Source organism: Rhea pennata, chromosome 4 (assembly GCF_028389875.1).
Source record: "Rhea pennata isolate bPtePen1 chromosome 4, bPtePen1.pri, whole genome shotgun sequence".
NCBI lineage: Eukaryota > Metazoa > Chordata > Aves > Rheiformes > Rheidae > Rhea > Rhea pennata.
This window is the reverse complement of record NC_084666.1, coordinates 12512115-12536884: the sequence shown is the minus strand read 5'-3', so window position 1 is coordinate 12536884 and position 24770 is coordinate 12512115. Positions and strand designations below refer to the sequence as shown.

At 38.4% G+C, this 24770-nt stretch overlaps 1 protein-coding gene across 1 annotated transcript in view; it reads left to right on the top strand.

Moving 5' to 3' along the window:
- The window catches only part of SORCS2 (sortilin related VPS10 domain containing receptor 2), a 541923-nt gene that overhangs the window by 288378 nt on the left and 228775 nt on the right, over positions 1-24770 (top strand). Inside the window, exon 3 of the mRNA XM_062575300.1 lies at positions 23346-23445. Within this exon, the coding sequence (XP_062431284.1) occupies positions 23346-23445 (100 nt within the window). The remainder of the gene's footprint in view (positions 1-23345; positions 23446-24770) is intronic.

Here is a 24770-nt window from a genome sequence, read left to right as displayed (position 1 = left end):
TCTGCCCTGTTGGTCATCTACATATCTTTTTTTGCAAGGGCGAGAGACAGTCCTAGCTGGGGCCACTGGAGCTATGGGACAGCTGGTCGGCTACCTGGCTGCAGCGTGCCGGACCTCCAAACACCAGTTCCACTTGGCTCCCCCTCAGCGGAGGTGCTAAATGTGGCTGCATCTTTTGTCCAGCTATTGCTATTCCTAGAACTTGTTGGAATTTAGGGTTTTGGAGGGGAAAAGGAACTGAAAGAGAAACCGAATGGTCACGTAAGTCTTGTTTCCTTAGGAAGCCAGACTAAAAATACACACTAAGACCTGTCTCACACATTATGTATCAAGCAGAATGCATCCTCCGGTGGCACTGCTGTCGTGGGGAAGCTTAATTACAGGCATGATCAAAAACTGAAAAAATCCACTAAAGACACAGTGCCTCAATTGCCTAGTGACAGCTCTGGGATTGTATTATTTCACAAATGAGATTGTCATTTATTCACTGTATATCACCACCCTGACTTTACAGCATTATGTTTTTCCTTTAACGTATGTTCTAGATAGTTATTGTCTGTTTCCAAACATTTCTGCTCAGATCACAGCCAGAGATGACATAATTACATACATTAAAATATATATAAATTTTGTTTGCCAAAAATTTTGTATTTTGCAATGGTCTGTCCTACAAGAAGGTAAGACACTAGGTATGCTACAGAAATATTTCATGGCTTTGCAGTATTCTTGCATTCTTTTAGTTTGCTTTCGTTAATGGTTTCTGTTAGTTCGTATTTCTGGATATAGTGGAATGTTATAACTTGTAACTCAGTTGTGATTAGTTCTAGGTTTACCTCATCACGGACACCACCTTAAAGAATTAGAGAGCAAGGAAAAGAGGAACATTACCTTTTTTCTGAATTTAGATCATGAAGTACCTTCTTAGAAATAATTTTGAATTTCCCTCATATCACACAAAAAAGTACTTCCCTTTCCTTTAGTTGTAAGAAAAATATCCCCCCCTCAAGTTGTTGAGAATTATGTAGTCTGAAGAAGTATTTAAAAGTGTTCAAGCTTTCCAGTTCAGACATATGCTGTGGATACCGGGGAAATTGTGTCCCAGTAAAAATAGAGTGAGCAAAGATGCCTTTTCAGTGCTGAATGCATTGCTTCTGGTTTAGATATGGAGAAACTTTGGTATTTTGGATTTAATGAGGCCTAAATATGTCAACATTGGAGGCTGTTTGGTTCTATTAAATAGCTGGTGCTATTTATACGCTGTGAGCTGGCATTGCTGTATTCACTCAGCCAACTCATTGTTTGCTAAGCTTTATGGATTTAGTTCTTTGGGCCTGGTCTTAATTTGAGGGTTTTTTTTTTTTTTTTTTTTTTTTTTTTTTTGTAGTTTTTAGTTTTAGGATGAACTACATCCTCTCTGGTTTTTTCCAAATGTCTTGCTATTTTTTCTGTTATGCATACCACAAGCATAGAGATGAATAAATATAAATAATTATTCTGAACAAAGCCAGCACAAGGAAAGGTAGGTGATACATTTGAAATGTTAGCTTGGAGGTCTAGCTCCTGTAGCTGTTCTCATGTAGCCTTCATATTCAAAAGTGGTTTCTGAATGTCCAAAGACTTTAAAACTCTTCTGGCCAGTGGCACAACTCCCTCTTGCCTCTGGAGCTGGATTGATTGCAGTCCAGAAGTCTGAAATCACATCAGCTTTCACTTTAAGTAATTATAGGACATTAAGAACTTTAAAGGACATGTTAAAAATGACAAGTCTAATCTCATACCAGATTTCAGTACCAAAAATAATTCTAGTCACTAGGCTTGCTTAGGTTAATGTCTAGAAGTCATTGCTTATCTGCTGTTGCTACAGTTTTTTCTTTTTCTCCCTTTAGTAAGTGTGGAAGGGACTGTAATAAATGTGTAATGCTGCAGCACTGAAGTCAGTGGAAGGTTGGTGTATTATGAAATAGGACAATGGGATTATCAGTACACGTTCAGTAGAAGACATGCAAATTTTGTTTTTTGCACAGTCATTTTCCATGAAGTAGTTTTGGAGTATCCGATTCTTTATTGTTGTCTAAAGATTTTGATGGTCTCCTTAAAAAAAAAGAAAAAAAAAACTAAGGAATGATAATCAAGTGAAACTACTACAGAGGGGGTATACAGCTGTTCTGAAAACTTTCTCAGAAATCTCATTACTCATTCACTGTAAAAATAGAAGGTTGAATGGATAAGATTCTGTATAGATCAGTTTAGACTGGAGGCTGTTAATTTTTGCTATTAGTGACCTGGTTGATGGAATAGACAGTCTGTTTATTAAATCTGTAGATGTCGTGGAGCCTGGAGAAGTTTTAGCAACGTCGAAGGTCAAGGTCAGAATTCAAAATGATCTTGATAAATTGGGGAAATGGTCTGGAAAAAGAAAGGGGATTAATTAATAGTGCTAAGTGCAAAATAGTGCATTTGAACAGAAATTGCCAGCTTCACAAATACTGAAATAGAATTTGAGCATTAAAGCAGATCACAAGTTGAATTGTTGTCTGCGTCTTAGTGGGGCAGAAAAGGCAAACTTCAAAGCACAATATGTATCTGAGTTTACCTAAAAAGATGTGAAATAATCCTTTTGGTCTATTAAACTTTGTAAGACATCAGACAAGGGTTTCTTTCTTAGTTTTTGAGAACTGTGGACCAAACTGAGAGAGCTTAGAGAAGAGCATCAGGGATGAAGAAAGATCTAAAATATAATTTATGACAAAGACTGGAAGAATGTGAGTCATTCATTTTAGAAAAGAGTAGTCAATGGGAGATAAGGCAACAGTTTTCAAATACCTAAAAAAGAAAGAGTATCAGCAGAGAGGATAGTGTCTCCAAATGCACAGTGCTAGAATATGAAAAACAGGTGTAAGTTTTAGCAACAGGTTAGAAATTAGGCAAGACTTTATAAAATGTTATACCACTGCAATTGTTTGCCTGAGGAGGTTATAAAATTTCCATTACCGGAAATTAGCAGATAAATAAATAAACATTTGTTAGGAATGGCAGAGGTATATTTCACTAGATTTGGCAACAGAGGGAAATGGAGTAATTGGGCTTTTCAAGAGACTTACAGCCCTGGTTTTTGTTTCCTATGTGAGTTTCTTTGTTTATTTATTTTTATAATTCTACTGATAAATTGATATTATCAGAAAATAAAGTTTGATAGTTAGGACTACTTACTGTTTTACATACTTAACCAAACTTGAAAATTTTCACACCGATAGGTAGTACTGTTGATGTTTAAGTGATAGGAACATTTCTTAAATTAGGCAGATCGGTATTGGTACACTGATTCATAATTATTTAATATATCTGCACTAGATTAAAGTCAGATATTATTATGTTTCAGTATACGGTCACTTGTATCTTTCCTCTGGAGGTTCTCCTTTTATGCCTAAAATAAACACTTTTTATTTGCTCTGACATCTTGATGGTAAATAAAATATATTGTTAGCATTACAGAGCTTTTTTTTTTAAGTGTCAGATTTATTCTGATTACTACTGTGACCTCCTAAAAGCAGTAATTTGAAAAACGCGGTGAGAATGCTAACAGGCTCCACAGGCACATTAGCCTATGTGGCACCAGGCTTTATCTCTGACTTCAGTGGAAGTGCTCATAATAGAGCAGAATTTTGCTCTCTGTCTTCAGTCTCTTTCATACTGACGTGCTGTTTATGTGGCATGGCATTTATGTGTCAACTAGCGTAAACCAAGTGAGGAAACTGAAGTAACATCCTTATCCCGTTGGGTTTCTTCTGCTGTCGCACCTGCCTCACCGTCGTGGAGACAGGCAGACCAGCGCGGGTGGAGCTCCCTTGTTTAACTTGGGACACCTGAATTAAGCCTTGTAGAGCTGAGGGGTTCACCACTAATCCCACAAATTGGCAGCCATCCCACCTGTGTCCAATACCTTTCGTGTTGATGAGCTTTTAGAGAAAAACTGTACGTAATTTTAAGTAAAGGTAGGTGTACATAGAATAGCATCAGCCCTGGGGAGCAGACTTAGTCAAAATTGATGCCATATGGCCAACGGGGAATAAATTCCTGAAACATGGTTGAATACCATATTTCCAGGGGAAGTGAATTGTACCTAGGAAGTGAGCACAAGTCTTTTTCTGCATCCGTGTATCGGTAAGCACACAGGAAAAAGCAAGTGCAGCTGAACAGAGATGCTAGTTCATTGCAAAAGAAAGCAAAATTTTGTCCCTGTGAAGTGCCTCCTTCATTGTGGATTGCACGTATGTGGTAGCTGTGTGTTTTGGAGCCTAAAATAGATCTACAATTCACTAACAGAAGGATTAAGCACTAAAAAACTTACACTGAGAAGAGTTATGTTAGTTGTATACGAGAAAAATATTTATAGGCATTAGAATCCTGACTGCTAACAGCAATTTATACTTGCACCAAAGATCTTCTTTTACATTTTCCATGTTTTGTAGATGTTTGTTTTTCTGTCCTAATGAATTTTCATCTTCTTGTTACCTTAAATATCCTGTATCTTTTAGATTTAGAAGAATGGGTGATTTTCACTTTTTGTATTTAGTTAAGTTATAACTTCATGGTTTTATCATGCTGATTAACAGTAAAATGCTTAGATAGCTTAGATCACTGAGGAAAGTTACAAGTGAATTTCGTATTGGTATCATTTTTAAAAAAGAAAAGCTATCAGTGGCTTAGTAGTAGCAGTAGCAATTGCTCAGTTATGGATGGCAGTACTTGCAGGATGGGACCTGGAATTTGGCTTATGTGACTCTTATATTGTACTGTTATTACCACCTGAAAACAAAACATTTTCAAACAAATATGAACACTCTCCAAACGTATGTGAAAAAGAGGAGCTAAGAAGCAGTCCTGATTGATTGCATTTACAATCTTTGTAATGACATCAAAGCTTTACGAAAGCTGGCGTATTCCAAAATAGATTAGAACGAGAAATTCTGAGGTTAAGATGGAATTCAGGGCATTTCCAAGTGGCAAAACATTGCTGAAAAGGCACAAGTGTGCATCAGAGGAGCAAGCAATTATTTTATAATTATGATTCTTAGGACAGGTGCTGTGACAGTTTTGCATGTCTGATAAATGCAGCACAAATCACTTGTGTGTCTTCTAGTTCTGCTCAATCATTTTATGTCTTATATTTATGTTCAGTCGTTACTAGTTTCAGACAGAGTAGTGTCTTTGGGGAGTACCTGTTCAGTAGAAGGGCATATGTTATTTAGTGCATATGGAGTGCACAAAGATTAATTGAGAGTTCTGGTTAAGAAAAGAAAGCTCTGCTGGAAGTGGTTCATCAGGTGAACTAAGAAATGTTTTGAACTGCTTTCCCAGCCCTCTTCTGTTGAGTTTGACTCAAATTGTTAGGTAGAAGAAACAAATAGGCTATGAATTTTAGAAATGTGCTTTGGTTGGGAATATATTCTCAATTGGAATGATTCTTAATTACTTGGATATACAGATTTTGGCATGAAATATATAATTATAAATATTGCTATATATTTAATGATAGGAGAAGAAGGTTTACTAGATGTATTTTTTTGAAGTACTCTTTAGAGAAACAGTTTTTAGGTCAAAAGTGCTGTTTCATTTCAGCAGGGGTAGTAGTAACTGGTAATGGAAATGGAAGGGTGAATCTGGGATGTTTCCTTGGCTCTGAGGGACTGAGGGGCTTTGCTCTGGAGCACAGAGTGACAAGTGGCTCTGGCTCATGGCATAAACTTCTGGATTCAGAAGAGCTGCTGTCAATAGACCTTTTGCAAATTCTTCCATTTCCTATATATATTTAGGATTGTGTAACATTTACCAGAACTCATCTTGCCACTAGTGGTTACTAGATACTCTATGGCATGTAGTGCAAATTCTGTTTTTCATATCACTCATTTTTGACACTCTGAAGAATCTGTTTACTATGAGCAGATTGGACCAAATGTTGATGCTCTGCTTTTGTTTGCAGGTGCTTATTTGGAGAGTACGAGCTAGTGTCATTCTGTTCTGTGGATGCTATGGTTTGATGGACAGTGTTCCTTGCGACCCAGAACACATTAGCCAGAGAAGGCAGTATTCTTCTCACATTGAGGTTTAAACAAAAAGCCAAATAATGCCACTGTGGAGGCAGTGAGGGTGAAAGCCAGAGGAGTGACTGCGACCATTAATTTTCCCTTGGAATTTCTTCCTATATTTCAGTGTGTTTGAGCTTGCAGTTGAATGTGGTTGCAGACAGAAAGCATATGGCAGTAGGCTGGGGAGCCTGACTTCGCTGAGCTACAGAACACACAAAAGGAACTGCATGAGTAATTGAATCACTTGTTCTGGTTGAGTAGAGCAGCAGAGTATTGCGAGGTTTTTCTGAATATTAACTTGTATTAGGGAATTAATTTATTTCTGTTCTGTCTAGACACCTCTTTTATGTTCATTTTTCTCAAGCAGACTTCAGCAAATGGCAGGATTTGCCAAATCAATATGCTTTAAGTATACATTACAGAATACTCGAGGATAGCAATTGGAATTTATAGTGATCAAGGCTCAAGACAGAAGCCTGATTCTAGAAGTCATAGGTGATCAGGCAAAGACTAATTTCACATGTAAGCTTACGTCCAGTCGGAGCACAGCTGTTGTCAGCAAACATAGCCAGCGAGCCTCAGATGAAGAATGACTCTATGAACAATGTCACACAAGTACTGTTGATTTTTCAGATAATTTACAAGTAGAAGAGACACTGTTTGAAAAATATGATAATGCAGCATTCTCTAATATTCTCCTGTACAGAGATGGATTTAGCACTGATATGCGTAGGAAGCACAGGGTTTGATTCCAAGTGATTTACCTAGGTACCTTTTCGTTAGGGCTGTAGAGGATGGATCGTTCCCCGCCTCTCAGCACCTGTCCCTTCCCTGCGTACATCTTTTTAGAATATGTATCATATTTGGGAAATGCAGTTTGGCTGGTGGTTCTCAGAACACCACCTTTTCTCTATTACGGTAGAAACTAGGGTAGTGATAATGTCAAGTGCATACAGAGAGAATAGGCTAAATGCAGAGTAAGTAAGTGGAGATGATGCAGTAAAATAAGCAGACTACTACTTAGATGAGCAATTTTCCAACCATGTGTCATATTTTTCTCTCCAGAATTGATGGCAGGGTATCAAAAGCTGTTGAATACTTAGTGATAGCTGTTAAAGGTTATCTTCAGGCTGCCTATATAGTGCTTCACAAATAGTGAGTGTAGCTCACTGGTGATCTGCGAGTTCGTGGGGAATACTTCACAGCCCATCTGTGGAAGTATGTTGCAGGTATGTTGTTTTCAGTTGAAAGTGTAATGTGTAGTGATACTTGAAATATTCTGACAGTGATCCACTTACCTAAAATTTTTGGAACTACTACCTAAAGATATGCCCAATGTTTAAGACATTTGTTTCCTGTCTCTGAGATGAGAAAGTAAATTGATACCAAACATCAGTATGCTCTAAGAGGACAAAACAGACCATTCTCAAGCAAATTTATAGTATATTTGTATATGCTTTCTCTTCTGTGTGCCAAGGATACTTGACTTTGCTATAGGTACTGCTAGTGACACTCTACCTGCAATTTAGATGAAATTGGTGCCTCGCACCAATTATTTCAAAATAAGGAACAACACATTTCTTTTTCCTTGCTGGTGTTAAATGCAGACTCTTGTGTAATCACTGCCAAAAGATAAGCATGAAATGAGGGTTGAAAAAAAAAGCCCCCTCAAGAAGAAACAATGCTGTTCTGATGGGGAAAAGGAGAAAAAAAGATAGGTAGAAAGGAGAGATTTTATGTACCATTGATACTGTGATACGAATTTGAAATGCCATTACTAAAGGTCAGCAGTCTCCAAAGGCAAACTTTGCTCTCTTGCTGGTAGTTTTGGAAGAAGGTGGAGAACAGAGGGGACAGAAAGCAGGAGGTTCCAACAAAGTAACAAGTAGGAATGGGATAGGCAGCAGAGTATGTGGTATGAAATCGCAACTAGTTATGCAGTGGAACTAATTCCTTCCCACATTATCCTATGGCATTTGGCACATTTACTGATAAAGGACAATTATATTTTTTCTTTAAAATCTGTATCTGAAAACATGAAGAGGCAATTTTAAAGCATAAATTGAAGCCTGAAGATTTATCTCCAATATGCATAGTGAAAATTATGTTTTAGGATACTTCATTGAAAATATGTCATAAATGTTCTTCTTTTGTTTCCTCTTGTTCAGTACAGTAGGTCCATGAAGATCTCAGAGTCTGAATGTGGTGTTACTTATTGTAATTGTTGTTATTTAGTAAAGCCACAGAGCTGAAATTATAAGTAACCCAAGACTCATAATAATAAGTAGGCATGACTCATGGGTTGCTCATAAAGTATTTTCTCCATTAATCCGACTCTATCATGTGGTTAGAAAGTAATTACGTTTTGAATATCAGTGTGAATAACTTAATGGTTTGGAATCACTTGAAATTTCTTATCAATCCATCAGCTAATATCCCTTACTTATAATTTGCACTCTTAACAGAATAAGTGACTCAAAGGTACTTGTTATTTTATTTCTTTTTAAAATGATCTACAACTTCCTATTATCATATGGTAATAACCTTCAGTTTTACATTCTTCAATATCTCAAAAGCAACAAGTATCAACTGTATTAAATTTTTATGCTTCTGGTTTTTGAAACCAAAATTTTCTCTGACTTCATACAGTGAGGAATCTGAAGCTCAGTTGTGCTGAATGTTGATTTAGTCCTCTGTGTAAAATATGTGAAGTGTTAGAAGAACCTAAGACAGACGCAGGAAGTAAAACTGAAAAAATATTTACAAGCTTTCAAAATGCTTTCAAAAGTGCTGATCAAAATGCTGTCCACACTTAGCTGCTGAATAGGCCATATGTGGCTAATGCAAGTACAGGTGTGACGTGCCTATTCGCTGTTCTGTTAAATCAGTCCATTCCTGAAAATATAACATTAATGTTAGAAGACAATCTCTCTGGGATTTGATGGGTCACCTGATTATCATGTATTGTATTATTCTTACTAATATCATACTGTAGAGTAGATGAAATTTTGAAAAGCTTAATAAGAGAGTCCAACTGTATTGGAAACGGATGGGACAAAAGATCACTGTTCCTCCTGAGACATGGCTACGCAGCAAAACAAGGGGTCTTCTACAAACATAAGAGAAAATTATTGCTGTATGTGATTTTTTTATGTAGTATTGGTTATGAAGGAGCAAAATTATTACCACTGAGAACGACATCTTCCCCCTGATCCCCCTCCCCAAATCTGGATGGTTTACTTTCATGAGTGTGAAGCACAGGAATGCAGACTCCATGTTAGTGACAGAGAAACAAATAGCCTCCTTTTTTTTTACATGGTATATGATGATAAAAGAGTGAAGTGAGACAGGGTGCTTCTCAAACTTAATGAAACTTATTCAGATAAAAATTGACACAACTTTTTAGGTTTTTTTAGCTGTTTCAGGAATAAATGTTGCGCCTGTTAAGTCATTTATTTGACAGTATAGGTAGGGGATTTTTTTTCTCTTGCTCACATAACGTGGTCTATATAGGCCTCAAAAATACAGAATATTCTCCAATAAAAAACTCCAAAGAATAAAAAACGGTTTAAGAATTGTCATACTTGTCCTTAATCATAAGGTAGAATAATGAAGTTTGTCTCTCTCACTTAAAGTGCATTGCAGAATGACCCTACTGTCCAAACTCATTTACTATTATTAGATCTTTCCCAACCTGAAAAGTGCTGACAACCTGTCATTAATACTCTTGTAAATTCTGAAGTAAACAGATTTCAAAGACACTTGACTGTTAGTGTGAAGGCAAGGTCAAAGAGTTGAATGACAAGTCCTCCTGGTACAATAAGACCACCCATCAATCAGGTTTAATAGCAACATCTTAAAAAAAGAAAAGAGAACAGAACATGACAAAATAGTAGCTTGAAAAATGTATGTGCATGATGTTTATTTTGCTATCTTTGGACAAGTAGTTCATAGCAAACAGCTACTGTCTATGGTCTGGAAATATGGTAGTCTTTTGCAGAAGAACCTCTTTTGCAATTTAAAGTTGCTCAAAGGGATTTTGTCCTTGTTTGAGTCTTAAAGTGAAGTTCAGAAATTGGAAAAATCTGTTATACCAGAGCTTTCTTTTCTGTTTTATTGCTACCAGAAGAAGGTGAATTAAAGTAACTAAAATAAGATGAGTGAATTTCATCTGAAAGTTATGAAGTTTTCGTGATGATGACTCAATGGTGATCATCTATAGCCTTTAAAAACAAGTTACTAAGTCTTCTTCAGTATAAGTGTGCAAGTTTCACTGTCACTAAGTTTGGCAAATCCATAGTTCACAAGCCAGCTCATTTTCATCCAACTTTTTACTGAAAGTTTTTGGAACTTCATAGGCTGCCCTGTGGTGCCTCTCCATTTAATTTCCTTGAATCTTCTATGGCATTTATTCTGCTGAGTTAGATGTTAGAGATAAGGTAATCAGTGATAATGTTGAATACAACCAGTCTGTAATAAATTAAATATAGTTTAATAATAGGACAAAGACTGAATTTAGACAGATGGCTCTAGAAGAAGGAATTTCCTTTATCAGCTAAATTAATGTATAGGAATAGCTAACATTTATTAGCATATGATATTAAAAACAGTGAAAAATGTAGTACCTACGTTTGGAAGGACTTCAGAAGCATAGACAAGATTTTACATGTATTTTTAAGCTATTTTGTAAGGCTTGTCCCCTTCACTGTTATCTCAGTGCTGATAATATGAGTTTGCCTCAGTAAATGCAAAAGTGATGTGTGTCTGGAGATCAGTCTAATTCAGTGTAGTCAGAAGAAGAGAAAAAATTTGCCCCCTTGAAAATAAGCACTGGAAGAAATCTTCAGAAGACATGGGCTCAATGCTGTGTGTATGCCACAAATTTCCTGCATGACCTTATTAAATTTTTCTGATATTAAACACTATTCTGCTTCCCTACCCTTACCTCCAGCTACTTTACAGAATTTAACTTTTGTCAGATTATTTCTTGGGCTTCTCAAGGTATAGCTTAGTCCTTTCCATATCTGTGCAGGGTCTACCAACAGAGAACCTGTAGTAAGTTTAAACTTACAGGAATCCTAGACAGTGATTTTTTTATTTCTTATTAAAACAAAATTGAAATATTTGCTCTCTGAAAGGGAGAAATGAATATATAAGGCTGATGCAGAAAGACAGTTTTTTTCCAGTTTCATTTTCATATTCTGTAGCTTTGCAGTTTTGGTTCTGATGTACATGTAGGCCAATGCCTGTCTTCCTCGCTACCCACCTTTCATGTCTTTTAATTAACTGGAAGGCTCAATGGATGAAGCATACTTTTAATTAGCTCAAGAGCTGATGTTTCACTTAGTGCCTCGAAAAACCATGAAGAGTGGGAACGGACATGTGAACAGATTAATTGCACAAGTTAAAATGCTTCTCAGGCGTTTTCCTCACATAAAAGATTGAGTGGAGTAATTGTCATGAAGACGTGGTGGGTGCTTTTGGAAAGAACTGTAGAATCTGGATGGGAAAGATGTCTCTTGTTTCCACGAACTGACATCTGCTGAAATTTTCATATTGGTAAACTGAATTGGTGAGGCAGATTTGTTTTAATAATAGATTGCAAGTCAAAAAAGAGAACTGCATTTTTTTTCTGTGCATAATGCTCATAGCATTTCTCTTATCTCAAAAAAAGTAAAGGAAAATGCTTCAGTCCAGAGGGAGTTCTCACCTAAGTATCTGTTTTATTTCCTGTAGGGCTTCAATAACATTCACTACAAGTGTTACATAGATCTACAAAGCTGTCAAAGCATGGGCCAGAATATTTTTGAGGGCCAGTCTTCATCTTTCTTCAGTCTTTGAATGACTCTCTGATTTCCCTCTGTGACAGCTTCCAAACACAGTTCCATAAGTGAAAATCTGAGACTTTGGTAGAAAGTTTTATCTAATTTGCACTACAGTATCACAGGCTACTTACAAATAATGTTAATGGTAATGTTGCTCACTTATACTGTGTCAAGACCCAAGCTGCTGCTTCCTTTGCAGACACAAACATACAGTCTTTGCCTGAGGTCTTCTGCTCTGAAGTGGGAGGTTGATTCTCTTGCTAGAAAAGGAATTCAGCAAATTCGATGGATCTCCAAGCAGAACGAAAGACATTTCCTCCATTAAAATGGAAGAGTTGGTTCCCAACATTATTTAAGATGAGATAAATTTGGATGTAAATATACATTTATATTATGAAGCTGACTGAAGGAGGACAGTCTGCTGACTTCCATGGGATTATGCCCAATAGGGCACAGTGGGCACAGTATCCCGTGATTCCTCCTCACTATCCACCTTTTGCTTTTTCCCAGTGAGATAACTGGGACTCAAATTTCTTTTGAAAAAATTGCCTTGGAGTGGATGTGATTTGGAAGCAAGAACAGCAGATGTATCTTAATCTCCCTGAATATTGTCATGCTGGTTTTCATTTTACTGGTATAAGAGTGAGTGAGCCTGTTTCCGAGTCATGTATCAGAAGTACTTAATAAAATATGCCTGTTGAGACTAGTGGCTAACGTACAGGATCTGTGCATTTATTTGTAGAATAGCGATATTGTACTGTGCTTTCACTGTGAACCTGAGGTTTGACCGCGTACACCAAAAGGTTTTGCCAAAGCTTCTGTAGGTTAAATTCCTTGGAGTGGTGGTTTTGAGTGGAATCAAAAACAGCAGCCAAAAAAAAAAAAAAAAAAAAAAAAAGAAAGAAAGAAAGAAAGTCTTTTAAGTCCTGACTGCTTTGGGCATTTGAACACAACTTTGTATGACTGCAAAAAGAAGAAATGTAGACATAATGCTTTTATGCTGCCTTTCACACTGCAAATGTGTAGTTTGGGATGGGACTCTGATTTCAGATTCAGATTACTTCCTCGTTGGTGTGCATGCACATGGAGTGGGCTCCCTTCTGCTCTGTTTTGTGGATTACAAAGTCTCATTTCATCCACACACGCTTTTCTTGCCAACCTGGTCCACCATTTCCTTATGTCATTGTGGATAGTCATCTCCCCCCTTGTCATTCCTGGAGTAAAGCTTTCTGCACCAGGTGGGCCAGCCTGTGGGCATAGATGCTCTGATCCATTTCGTTAGGTGGATGCTGTCTTGCCTGAAGGATCCAAAGAGGATCCCATGGTTCTAAAAAAAACCTGTTGCCTACACCGGCTGTGCAGCCAGGCATAGACCTGCGGGATCTGTCCGCTCTTCCTCAAGCCCTTTCCCCTCACCAGCAGGATTGAGGAGACACCACCTGAGCTCCCATGCCCTCGTCCCCTGCCACTGAGGCACTCTTGATACACTCCAGGTCTCCACTGGCAGTATCGTTGGTGCCTGCGTGGAAGAGCACCAGTGGGTAACAGCCCAAGGGCTGGAAACAACTTGGCAGTCTCTCAGCAGCGTCCTGGATCTGAGGCCCTGGCAAGCAGCAAGGCTCCCTAGACAGCAGGCCAGGTTGGCAGCCAGGGGCCTCCATCCCCGCAGCTGAGAGGCTCCCACTGTGGACACTCGCCGCTTCGGCTCGGTGCTTCCTTGGCCGGAGGTCCCCTCCTCTGCTGCCAGGCCACTGAGCTTGCCCTGCAGCTGCAGCTCTGCGGGGGGCAGCAGGAGCTGTCTTTCCAGTGCCAGAAGTCACCAGCTTCCTACAACAAGAATTCCTCCTTTTGTGAAGCTGGTTGCTTTTTCTCTTCCTAGTTTCCCTTGACGGTAGACAGGAGTGTGACTGAAGCTTTCAGTTCCTTGAGTGCTTTGTGTTGTTACGAACGTAGTGAGCTAACCTGAGTCTGTGGGGGTTGTTTCCACTCATGTTTGAAGCTACACGGCAACAATTTCTGGTGGACTGAGCTTCAGTAAGAGCAGTTAGTCATCATCAAGTGAACAAATGTATTAGTGTGTCACCCGGGCATATATCAACCCTCTCTCCTTTAAAGCACAGTGTCAGCTGTGAATGTGCGCTTCATGTGATTTTCCTTTCACAGAATAGATCCAGCATGGCAGGTATTCAGAAATACTTCTTCTGCCAAGGATCGTCTCTCTTCTGTTTAATTTTTAGAACATTCATTCCCATGGTGCGGAAGTACTGCAGATCCCTGTGAAAGTGTTAATGGCCATAAAATAGCCCATTTCCTGTACTTGTTGCTATGAAATATAATGTTCTCAGTTTGGAAACGCCCACGTAAATGCATGTATTTGTCTTTGGATTCTGTTTCCTAGCAAACTGGAATGCAGTGCGAAATGTATAGCGTTTGCTGTGGCTAGCCCCTGTAGTCTGCCTGCATAATTTATAGGAGCACTTCACTGCACCTTCTGCTGCTAATGGGCTATCTGAGTCCTGCAGAAAAGGTTCGTTCTGCCTTCTAATTTTAAGAGCTGTGGTGTGGCACTGTTTGTCTCTTTCTGGATCTCTTTTGAATTTATGTCTGGCCAAGGGTTTGGTAGAGCTGCTATAAAGGCAGAAACATCTGCTGGGGTTTTATGTGCTGCTCACTTGCCAAGTTCAACAGCAGGCCACACTACAGCTGATGGGCTCTGCCTTCCCCAGGTGTCACTGCAGTTACTGGGAATGACTGCAGGGGAAATTTGGCTGCAGAAAGTTCTAAGCAAAACACATTAAAAAAAAAAAAAAAAAAAAAAAAAAAAAAAAAAAAAAGCTCCAGCAATTGTGGATTGTTAACAAATAACAGAAACAAATTCTGCTGAAGAGGTTCTGAGCTATTTGAATTCCCCCAGTCGCCTCAACTACTTCAGCTTCCTACCTTATGCCTCCTCCCATCATTAACCACACACTTAACCACTGTGTTTTGCAAAGTGTCAGTTCAGGTGGCCCAGAAGCACTGTGATTTTTATGGCTGTTAAGAAAATCTGATCTTGTTGAACTCTGAACATTGCCATGACCTCAGATATGGCATGGCAGCCTGGTTCATGGATAGACACGTAGGAGGTAGGTGGGGTTGTACAACACAGCTAACGAGCTGGTGGTGCGGGAGAGGAATTCAGAATGATGCCTATAAAGGTCTGGTGACTGAAGCAGTTGCGATAATTTTGCATAATCACTTCTTTAATGCTGGGAGCGTAGGAACTGGTGTGCTGGATGAGCTTGAGCTCCACTGGGGCACTGCCCAGCCCTGACCCATGAAGTATACTAGCAGTTTCAGAGAGTGACTCCAGAAAACCCAAAACAGACTGCTGTGGGAGAGCTGGTAGGTCTCTAATACATTCAGCACAAAGCTTTTATACCTTCCAATGCCTATTTCTTTGTGCTTACTTACTGTTTGGGGATATTTTCATTCTTTATAAAAGTGTCCAGCTAGTGTCCCTTAGTTCTAGCAAGTGTTTGGCTTCAGTGGCAGAGTACCACAGTCAAATTACTGACAAAACATTGACTTCATTTACCATTTTTATAAAGTGCTACAACCTGGCCATATAATTTTCTCCCCTTCCCTGGTCCTCCCAGAGCAATCATAAAATTGAGGTCAGCACTTCTCTGGTAAAAGCAAAAATATCCACAAATTGAGTAAAAGAAGAGCTCCATTTATTGAGGAGTAAGTAGGTGACTATTACAGTTAGCAGAGCCAATTACTAGAGGTATACATAATCATATGTGAATGTGCACATATAATTTATTAAAAGATTATCAGTTCTTTTTTAATTTCCTAAGAGTTCTTGTTGCAGCCAGATCTATTCAGCAATCACAGGAGACCGCGCTGCTCTGTTCAGAGAGCCCAGGGCCAATTCTCTCTTCTCATGCATCTCAGCATCCTTACTGCCTTCCAAGGAGCTGCCTGACTCTTAATAGGAGAACACAGTTGTTTTAGAAATATTTCAGCTGTGCATAGTGGCTTAAGTAAAAAGGCAATGGGAAATAGTTAGCATTTTTCCGTGGTGAAGAATTTTACTGCTCCTTGCAAGCCTCAAGAAAATGCTCTTAAACCATCCCCCTTCCCCAAAGAAGGGGCAGCACGTTGGATGAGAAGTTTTCCTCTGTTAATTGCTTATTTCCAGTTACAGCACCCACAAAAAAGGAAACATACTGGAAGTGATACAAGGATGTTTCCACTTTAGGCAACCTGATTAATAAATGTAATTTGGAAAAATCACATTTTAGCCCCAGAGGCTTGCTTTCTTTTTCTTTTCCCTGAATTTTTAGCAAATAATACTTTTCTCAAAATTGAAGGTAGGTATTTTATAAAGAAAGTGAAGTGTTCATTTCTTTCATAGTTAGTGATTAAATAGTTAAGAGAATAAGTTAAATATTAAATAGTTAAGAGAAGCCACCTTTTTGTTTTCAAAACTGTGTTTTCAGAAATAATAAAGCTCTGCTTCACAAGGTCAATTTTCTATTAAAAATGTACACCTAACAGTCAAATTCTTCCTATACTATTTAATCCAGCTAGCATTTTTATGGTACCAAAGAAAACAAATTAATATTAATCATTTTTGCAGCAGTGTATGAGTTATCAGGAGTGGTGTTTTATTTATGCCTCTAATATGCCGGAGCTGTCTCTCAGTAACACTGCGTTATGTACTCCCTTCCTTATTGAGACTTACTAATGCAATGCTGGATTTGCAGCTACTGAAACTAAATCTGGACAGGATTGTTTCTCAGGATAAATGCTTGTACACTAAGGCAATAGTTACATGCTATACTCAATTAATTCAGTGAAGAAGGTGGTGTAAGAAACTCCTCTTTCCCTATTTTTCACCATTGTATTCTGGTTTTCTACACATTTATTTAGGGCATTACAGCTGTTGATATGACTAAGTTTTAAGCAGGATTACTGAAATAATCAATGTTAAAAAATAAGTCCTCAGAAATAGTATTTTGACCATGGATCATTTCAGTTGTTTTGTTTTTAACTGGGACAAGTAGTTGAGGGGAGTTTTCAGGTGGCCTCCCAGGCACAGCCAGGTGTCCTACAGCCCCGGGGACAGCACGGTCCACAGCCTGCCGCCGTCCGGTGAGGCTTGCCAATGCGACACGTAAGAAGTAACGTGGAGCTTGAACTTCTGTGATAACGTATCCCCATCTTTCTGTGCCCTGTCTCCTGTGTCACTGAGACACTGCTACCCTATGGCTGAGAGGATTCATCGCAAATATTAAGCATGGCTACAGTCTGTGCCCTCTGCTGCGTGCCATCGCCATCAACGAGTTCTGTGTACTGATGATTGAATTAATACTCCAAGGCAGTTGTTTCCAAATAGACGTCCTACCTAAACTAACAATTTCTGGGAGAAGGTGATAATTATAGCTAACAGAAGCTACAGCAACGCTTTACAGGCAGCTAGAATATGAAGTCAAATGATCGGAGCTGTGCAGGAAAGTAATGAGGAGCTTGATAATTTAACTGATAAGCAGCTCGATAATGGGCTAATGAGCAGGATATTTGCAGTATATTGAAGGACTAATGAAGGACTGTGCAAGGTAACTGTGGAACTGTGCAATGAGACTACGCAGAGTAGGAATGTGTGAATATAGGATTGGAAGATATGTGGCATATACTGAATATGTGGTGCTGCTAACTGTTGAAATTTAAGTGTGTGAATGTGTGGTCATTGTACAAATAAAGTAATTAACCAAAAAACTGCATGATAAATTCATGACAGAAGATAACCAGTAAGAGAATGTGTGATACAGTATGTGAGATACATATTATGTAAAAAGAGCCAGATTTGAGCCAAATAACTCACACATACACAGAGCTATATTTGCCACCCTCTATTTGTCCTTATAAGGAAACATAAATTATTCCAGTTCTGTGCTAAGCTTTGTGTCTGGGCAAATCTGAGTGTGGGTAGATCCTGCACAAGATTTGTTAGAAACTTTTTCTAGAGAGGTAACGTGGATAAAAAGTTGTAGTCTGGCATGCCAGTAGTGGGTCCGACCAGGCACTATGGAGAATCAGAATTCAGAACATGTTGATCCTCTTTGAGTTCTTACAGGATACAAATGCAGCTGTTCAGTGGGTTTTTTTGTTTTGTTTTTGTTTTGTTTCTTTCCTGTGGGTATTTGGAGTCAGTATTTCACACTCAAATGTGAATATATATTTATAGGTGACAGAAGTGCTGCTAGGAATGGCAGCTTGTCCTTCCTTCACTGGGCTTCCAGGAAGAGATGGAAACTGCAAACTCTACATGTACTCTCTACAATATCTGCTGTAATGGGATGAAATCTTTAGAATCGTATAAATGCAGAGCTGTTCCATGTTTTGTGCTCATCAGAGCATTACAGAGCAGTTCACTTTAACCAAAAAGGCTGTTTTGATAGACTAATCTAACAGTTCTTAAAAATACAGATAATGTTATGAGTAATGGGTTGGTAAACAAAAACAGGATAAATTCACCTTCTTGGTGCGTATGAGAAAAAAGATGAACTCTGTATTACTTAAACTTGAAGTTGGTAAACTGTTTAGCTGTTAGATCTTGCCTACACTATTGACTATTTACAGTAAAACAGGAAGGAAACAAGCAGGAAGCATTTCTATAATATTTCTATTTTTGAAAGCAAAAATATCACTGACATTGAAAAAGGTTCAACTTTTCTGGAAAGCAGAGGGAGGTATTTTTAGAAAGAACTTCAGCAGAGCTGATAGCTGATAGGTAATGAGCTAATTGGATTGCTAGGTGTCATACATTTCTACAGCTACCGAAGAAACATTCATCTGCACAAATTCCGAAACTGAGCATCAGGTACTGCAATGCAGCCATCACAGTGTGTTTCTGCTCTGAAGAAAGGCTTTGGATTTGGGGGGATTTTTGTTGGTGGTGGTGTTTAAAAAGGTTTTGTAAGGCTAACCAATGTCTTTGCAATTTCCATGTTGTACATACAAGGATCTTTGAAGTCCTCTGTGCTCGTTGAGTGATGAAGATACATTAGTGTACAGTTTTTTAAATGATAGTCCTCAGGTTACTTCCTTTGCAGTAGGTTTGTAGTTGGAACTTTGTGATATATCTATTTTAGATATCTCATCAGTCAATCCTTCATTATCCTTCATATACTGTCTTATAGATACCTATGTGTTTTCCTTGTAACAGAATATTTTGCGATGTTGGAGGTAGTATTTTCTCTGCTTTTTTTGTAGAAGAGAGACCAGAAAGCAGAGGAAACCCATCTTAGACATGAATTTGTGATGTAGTGAGAACTTGGCTTCATTTCTTCTGCACTTTAAGGTTAATGATGTAGCTATTGGATTAATCTTCTGACAAAAAGATGGAGGAGGAGAGAAGAAAATATTTACAATACAATATAAATAAGATTTAGATGGGAAGAAGTCCAAATGTTGTGCATAGATCCATGCTTCTTCAATACTGTAATGTGCATCTCAGTTGAATCATTAATTCTTTTCACTAATCCGAAACAGCAGATCACCTCTGTCTCTTTTCCAAGTGCCTTTCTTTGGCTAATTAAGTAATCCTTGTGTCATCTGAAACCTCTTCATTGTTGTCTTCAGGATTTTTGGTTAATTGGAGAAAATGTACAGTAGCGCTTATGTTGCTAGCATGGAGATTGAGTTAGTCTTCAAGGCCAAAAAAAATCTAATCACCATATATGTATTTAAATGTCCCAACCATTGTCTTTCTAGTCAGTCTCTTCAATTAACTGAGAATTAATGAAAATAAAAAGGGAAGCATTTGCAGTTGACGTTTTGTTTTCTTATTAAATTTGAGATGGGAATGCAATGTCGATCTCTTTCAAAAAATATCCATAAAATCTTACTATCTACATTTTAATATGTTTGTTTGATATACATTTTAATTTATATTTGTAAATGTCATCTTGGAAAGCACCTGACTGAGCCATATTGAATTATAGGTGTGAGTCTTCAGTGGAGAGCAATATAATGATACTGAAGTTTAGATAGGTAAACATTTGGTTAATGTTTCTTTCAGTACATCTTAAATTTCTTTTCTTTCTCAACATTTCTGTTGAAAGACTCAAGAGTTTAGGTACAGTTCCAAATTATATTAGGCATAATTTTATTTTAGCTCAAATATAATAAAAGTAACATTTTAAAGGGACAGATCCACCTTTCCCCAGAGTTTAGGGGTTTTTTAAAGCTTTGATTTCATCAGGGTACATCTCTGTGCCACTTGGATGTTTTCCCAAGTATAATTTGAGCTCACAGTATTAAAACAAATAAGAAATACACAATTCTGTCCTTACTGTAGTTATAATCGTACATTGGACAATTTTGGCAATTGTTTTTCAACATACTATTATTGCAGTGACAGGTGATTTTTCCGTAAAGAAAAAAAATTGAAGAATTACAGTTCATCTTTCAGCAGATATACATACTTTCAAAGAAGCTATTACTTAACAGGAAGGCCTGTCAGAAACGGGTTGTGCGGCGTCTGCATCCGCACATGAGTAATCACGTAGCCCTAGCATCGACGGCTCGACCTGTCCTGAACGGCTCATCGCTTGAATACTGAAAGGTTTATTCCTTTGAGTCCTCCACTTTGCTGAGCTTTGCTATGCTAAGAAACATCCATACGTGCTATAGCCTTTAGTACAGATGGATGAGCAGCAGCAAGTAACAACGTGTGCAGAGCTTGCTGCATCCACGAGGATGTCTCACAGAGGGCAAAAAGCGTACCTAACTGCAGGCCCTTCAGAAGTGCGTGTCAGGCTCATCTTTGAGAAATCAATCTTTACACTTCACCCTTTGGTTTACAGAGTACCAGGACTGTGCTTCTACTACAAATAAACCATGCTCTCTGAGGCCCCTTCTAAAGGCCCCTTCTGCTCTTCCTATCACCTCCCTGTTGCAGCCTCTTTCCATTTTTACCTTGAAATGCTTTTTCATGAATTTTTAGGAAGGAAGAAGAATGTATTTATCCTACTAAACACAACTGTTGGGGGTTTTTTGGTTTTGTTTTTTTCCTCTCCTTAGGGCTTTTGACACAGTACAAGCATGGTTTTCAACACAGGAAAAAACACCCTTTTGTTACCGGAGCAGCCTAAGTGCTGCTTCTTAGCCTATTCCTGAAGTAGCACACTCCCCCGGGGATGGCAGAATTCCTAGCTCTTCCTCCCCAGCCCTGTAACCCCATAGTGTTGTTACAGGACATGGAATACTGTCCTAGCCGCGTGCCACCGCAGGGTCACTCTGTGCGTATGCAGAGTCACCGAGGAGCTCGCATCTCTAGCAGAAAAGTTGTCGTGACTTGTCTCTGGCTTATAGCACGTTTTGAAAATCAATTGTTTTGGACACCTTTTCCCTTGAACAATTACTTGAACTCTGCCCTCTTGCATATATATGTCTCAAAGAGCAGCTCGCATTGCTGGATTTTCTGGGTTTTAGTAACACAGATTTTAGAGTCTGAAGAAATTTCTCCAGAGATCCACAGATGTCCTGCCAGGTCCTTCCTGCTTGGGTGTAGTGCACCATTATGCACATGCATTAGCATGTGGTGTCAAGTTGGAATTGAATTTCTTCTTTTTTTCTCCAACTTTTCTTTTGTTGAGATAACTAGTATGTGCCAGAAACTAAAAGATGTTGGCCATATAAATTTTCTACATTTTGTTTGCAAATACCTCAGTTGCCCTAGCATACTCTTTTTTTGTTACAATTTTATTCTGGCCTTTTAATACTTTTTGTAAGTCATGAAGGTTAGAGCAGGAACTTTTAGAGTGGAACTTTCTGTATTATTTTATTCTCTTTGGGCTTATTGTCTGTACTCTTTTCTTAGCTTGACACAGTTGCCATCACCGTTACTCCTGTGGAGTTTCTCTCTAGTGAACCCATTGTATTAATCCTGTAACTGCCTTTTCAAAGTAAATTGGATCATCTTTAAGATTCAGAGAATTATTTCAGGATTTTATTACTGGGCAAGCCACTGGCCTGATATTTATTTTCTTACAGAGACTGTACTAGGTTCTTGTTTCTAACGTACTTACTTGTTCTGCATGATTTCAGTACATCTGGCTGGTCAGTATTTTAGTGTTTGCTTTAATTTCTTCTCTGTCAAGCCCTTCCAGCAAATTAGCTTTAGCACTGTCCATCATTTCCCCCCTTTGAAAATTAATCAGCTTCTTACTGATGACCCAATGTAGTGGAATTGCATATATTTGATTTCTGCGTAATTATTTGTCAAAACTGAATTGCTATGATTGCATTAATTTTTGTAATGCATTGTATATCTGCAGGCCAGGCAACATTATGGGGGGAAAAAATGATCAAACCTGCTCAGATGTCACTATAATATAGACAACCTTGCAGCCTTAGACTCAAGTGACGTCTGTGGCAGGACTTGGCGATGGTGAGGCTGGGAGCAGGGTGCAGGGTAGACGGCAGGCCGTGCTCGGGGCAGCTCATCCCCTAGAGGTCCAGTGTCACTCCAGCGGAAGACAAGGATGTAGTTTAGTGTCATGTAAAAGAAGTTCACCCACAACTATCTGTTCTAGAGAGGGCTTCATGGTGATGAAGGGACAGATGCTTTCAGTGTGTCTCAGTCCCCTTCCAAATAAGAGGGGAAAACTTGTTTTTATGGAGAGACCATCTGGTGCATTTAGATCCTGTATAACACGAATAAGGTTTCATCCAAAGTGATTTAAGTTCAGATTTGACTTGCTTTGAGTTTCGCTGAACCTTAACTAACATCTTACCTGTGCATTCTTCTTGTGCTACGTATTTCCGATACAGATGCCTAAAAAAAATGCTGTTTTATACTGCAGGTTTTTCAGATAAATAAAGCTATATTTCTACATAGTGCCCACAATTACAGTATTCATAGGTTTGTGTGTAATGCACGGTGATAGTCTGGTGCTTTCTTTGCTTTTATTTATTCACAGCTATAGTGATCATCTGAAAAAGAGCTGGAGGAGGCTGATACTTTTATCATGTACAGATTCTTGTAGAGGTCCATTGCGACTCTTCCAGATCTCAGGCCAAATTGTTCTCTTATGCAGCCCTAGACTCTGCATAGATAAGTAGGTGTTGTTAGTACTCAGACACAAGCCTTTGCTGTGATTAGCTCTTTTTTTCACGACTCATGGGTAATGATGGGAAGGTATACATTTTGTGATTCTTTCACTGCAGTATAGTGTCGTCATGAAAACTAACACTTCATAAAATTCTCAAACCTGCAAAAATACGCTTAAGAGTGGCACGTTTCTTTTAGTTGCGTATGAGCAAGGAAAAGAACAAAAGAATGGCAGAGAAGCATTGAGAATGGATAGTTAGTGTTACAACGTGTTTTTCTGCTGAGGCCTTTAGAAGAAAGCACTTACAGATGTTTGATTTCTTTCAGGTCATCAGATTTTGGGACTTTGTACACAAAGCTGAATCTACAGCCTGGGATTGCCACTGTTATTGACAATTTCTACATTTGCCCCACCAACAAGAAAAAGGTATGTGACAAAAAAATGGCTTCTTACAGTGCAATCAAGACTCTACTACTGTGTTTAAAAACTGTGTTGTTTTAAAGGTTTTTTATAATAGAGAGAAGTGTTTTTCATGGAGTTGCTAGTCACTACAGGTACAATTGTGACATATAGAAAAGTGGGTTATTTATTCTTGTTGAGCAGTACAGTAGGGGAAAAATGCCTTGCTGAACTTCTGAGGATGCTGACTCTTGGAAATTGTAGGTTTTCACAGATCCATGCAAATTCTGAGATTAATATTCAACCTCCTTATCTGTTATACAGAAGTTCAAAGTCCTTTGGAGGTTGCTTGGTATAAAGTGTAGGAATTGGACAATCTATCTTTGAGAATGATTTTTACTCTGTTTAAAACCTTAATTAAAAAAAATCAAAAGACCCTCTCCTTGAAACTCTTTCTTAAAAAATGTTACTGCATTGTTACTGAACCAAAAAGCCTTTCACGGAGTCCAGGAAGATTAAGTGAACTTTAAAAGTGAGAGTGAAATCAACCCATTGAATGTATTTACAGTGGATGTTATATTAGAAGCAAGCAAGAAGAGTGATTATGAGAGAAAACAATAACAACCCTTTTATGTCTGCAAAATGTCCATGATCCAAACTGCAGGAATTGTGAAATATATTGTGAACATATTACTGTGGGTAATACAAGCACAGTAGGCCTTTCATGAAGTAAGAATTTTCTCTTGATAGAGACCTTTTTTAACTGCAGTGTAATGCAGAAGAATTGATTTCATGTAGAGGCTGCTGATTGAGAGAATAATGCTGGTTGTGTTGGTCTGTCTGTTCTGCCTAAACAAAAATCAGGATAACTCGGAGAGCCTCGTGGATGATTAACTACATTTTTTATGTCTCTTGCAATTGTGACTGGAGTTTTTGTGACTGAGCTATGCTATGCCTGAATTAGATAATACATTTTTAATCTGCTGTGAAGTCAGTAATGATTTTTCATTTCTTGAAGTGGGACTACCACCAAGTGCAGAATTTCTGAGCACTCTGTATCTCAGAGCTAAGATTTCAAGCACAAAAAGGATCCCCCCAAAAATCTTTACTCATGTCAGTTTGTGGCATGAAGGCTAGATGGAGGAGAAATCTAGGGAGAGCTTTGCCCAGCTCCTCCAGCTGCAATTTAAAAACCTCCAAAAGCATGTGGGGGTCAGTGATAGTGTAAATATGCCTATTGTCTGGCAAAATAAACAGTGGTAAGATCACTGCTGAATTTCAAGACTGAAGGACACTCTGATGTTTACAAAAACATCATTTTAACCGAATCTCAGAAAACTGTAATTTCTCCT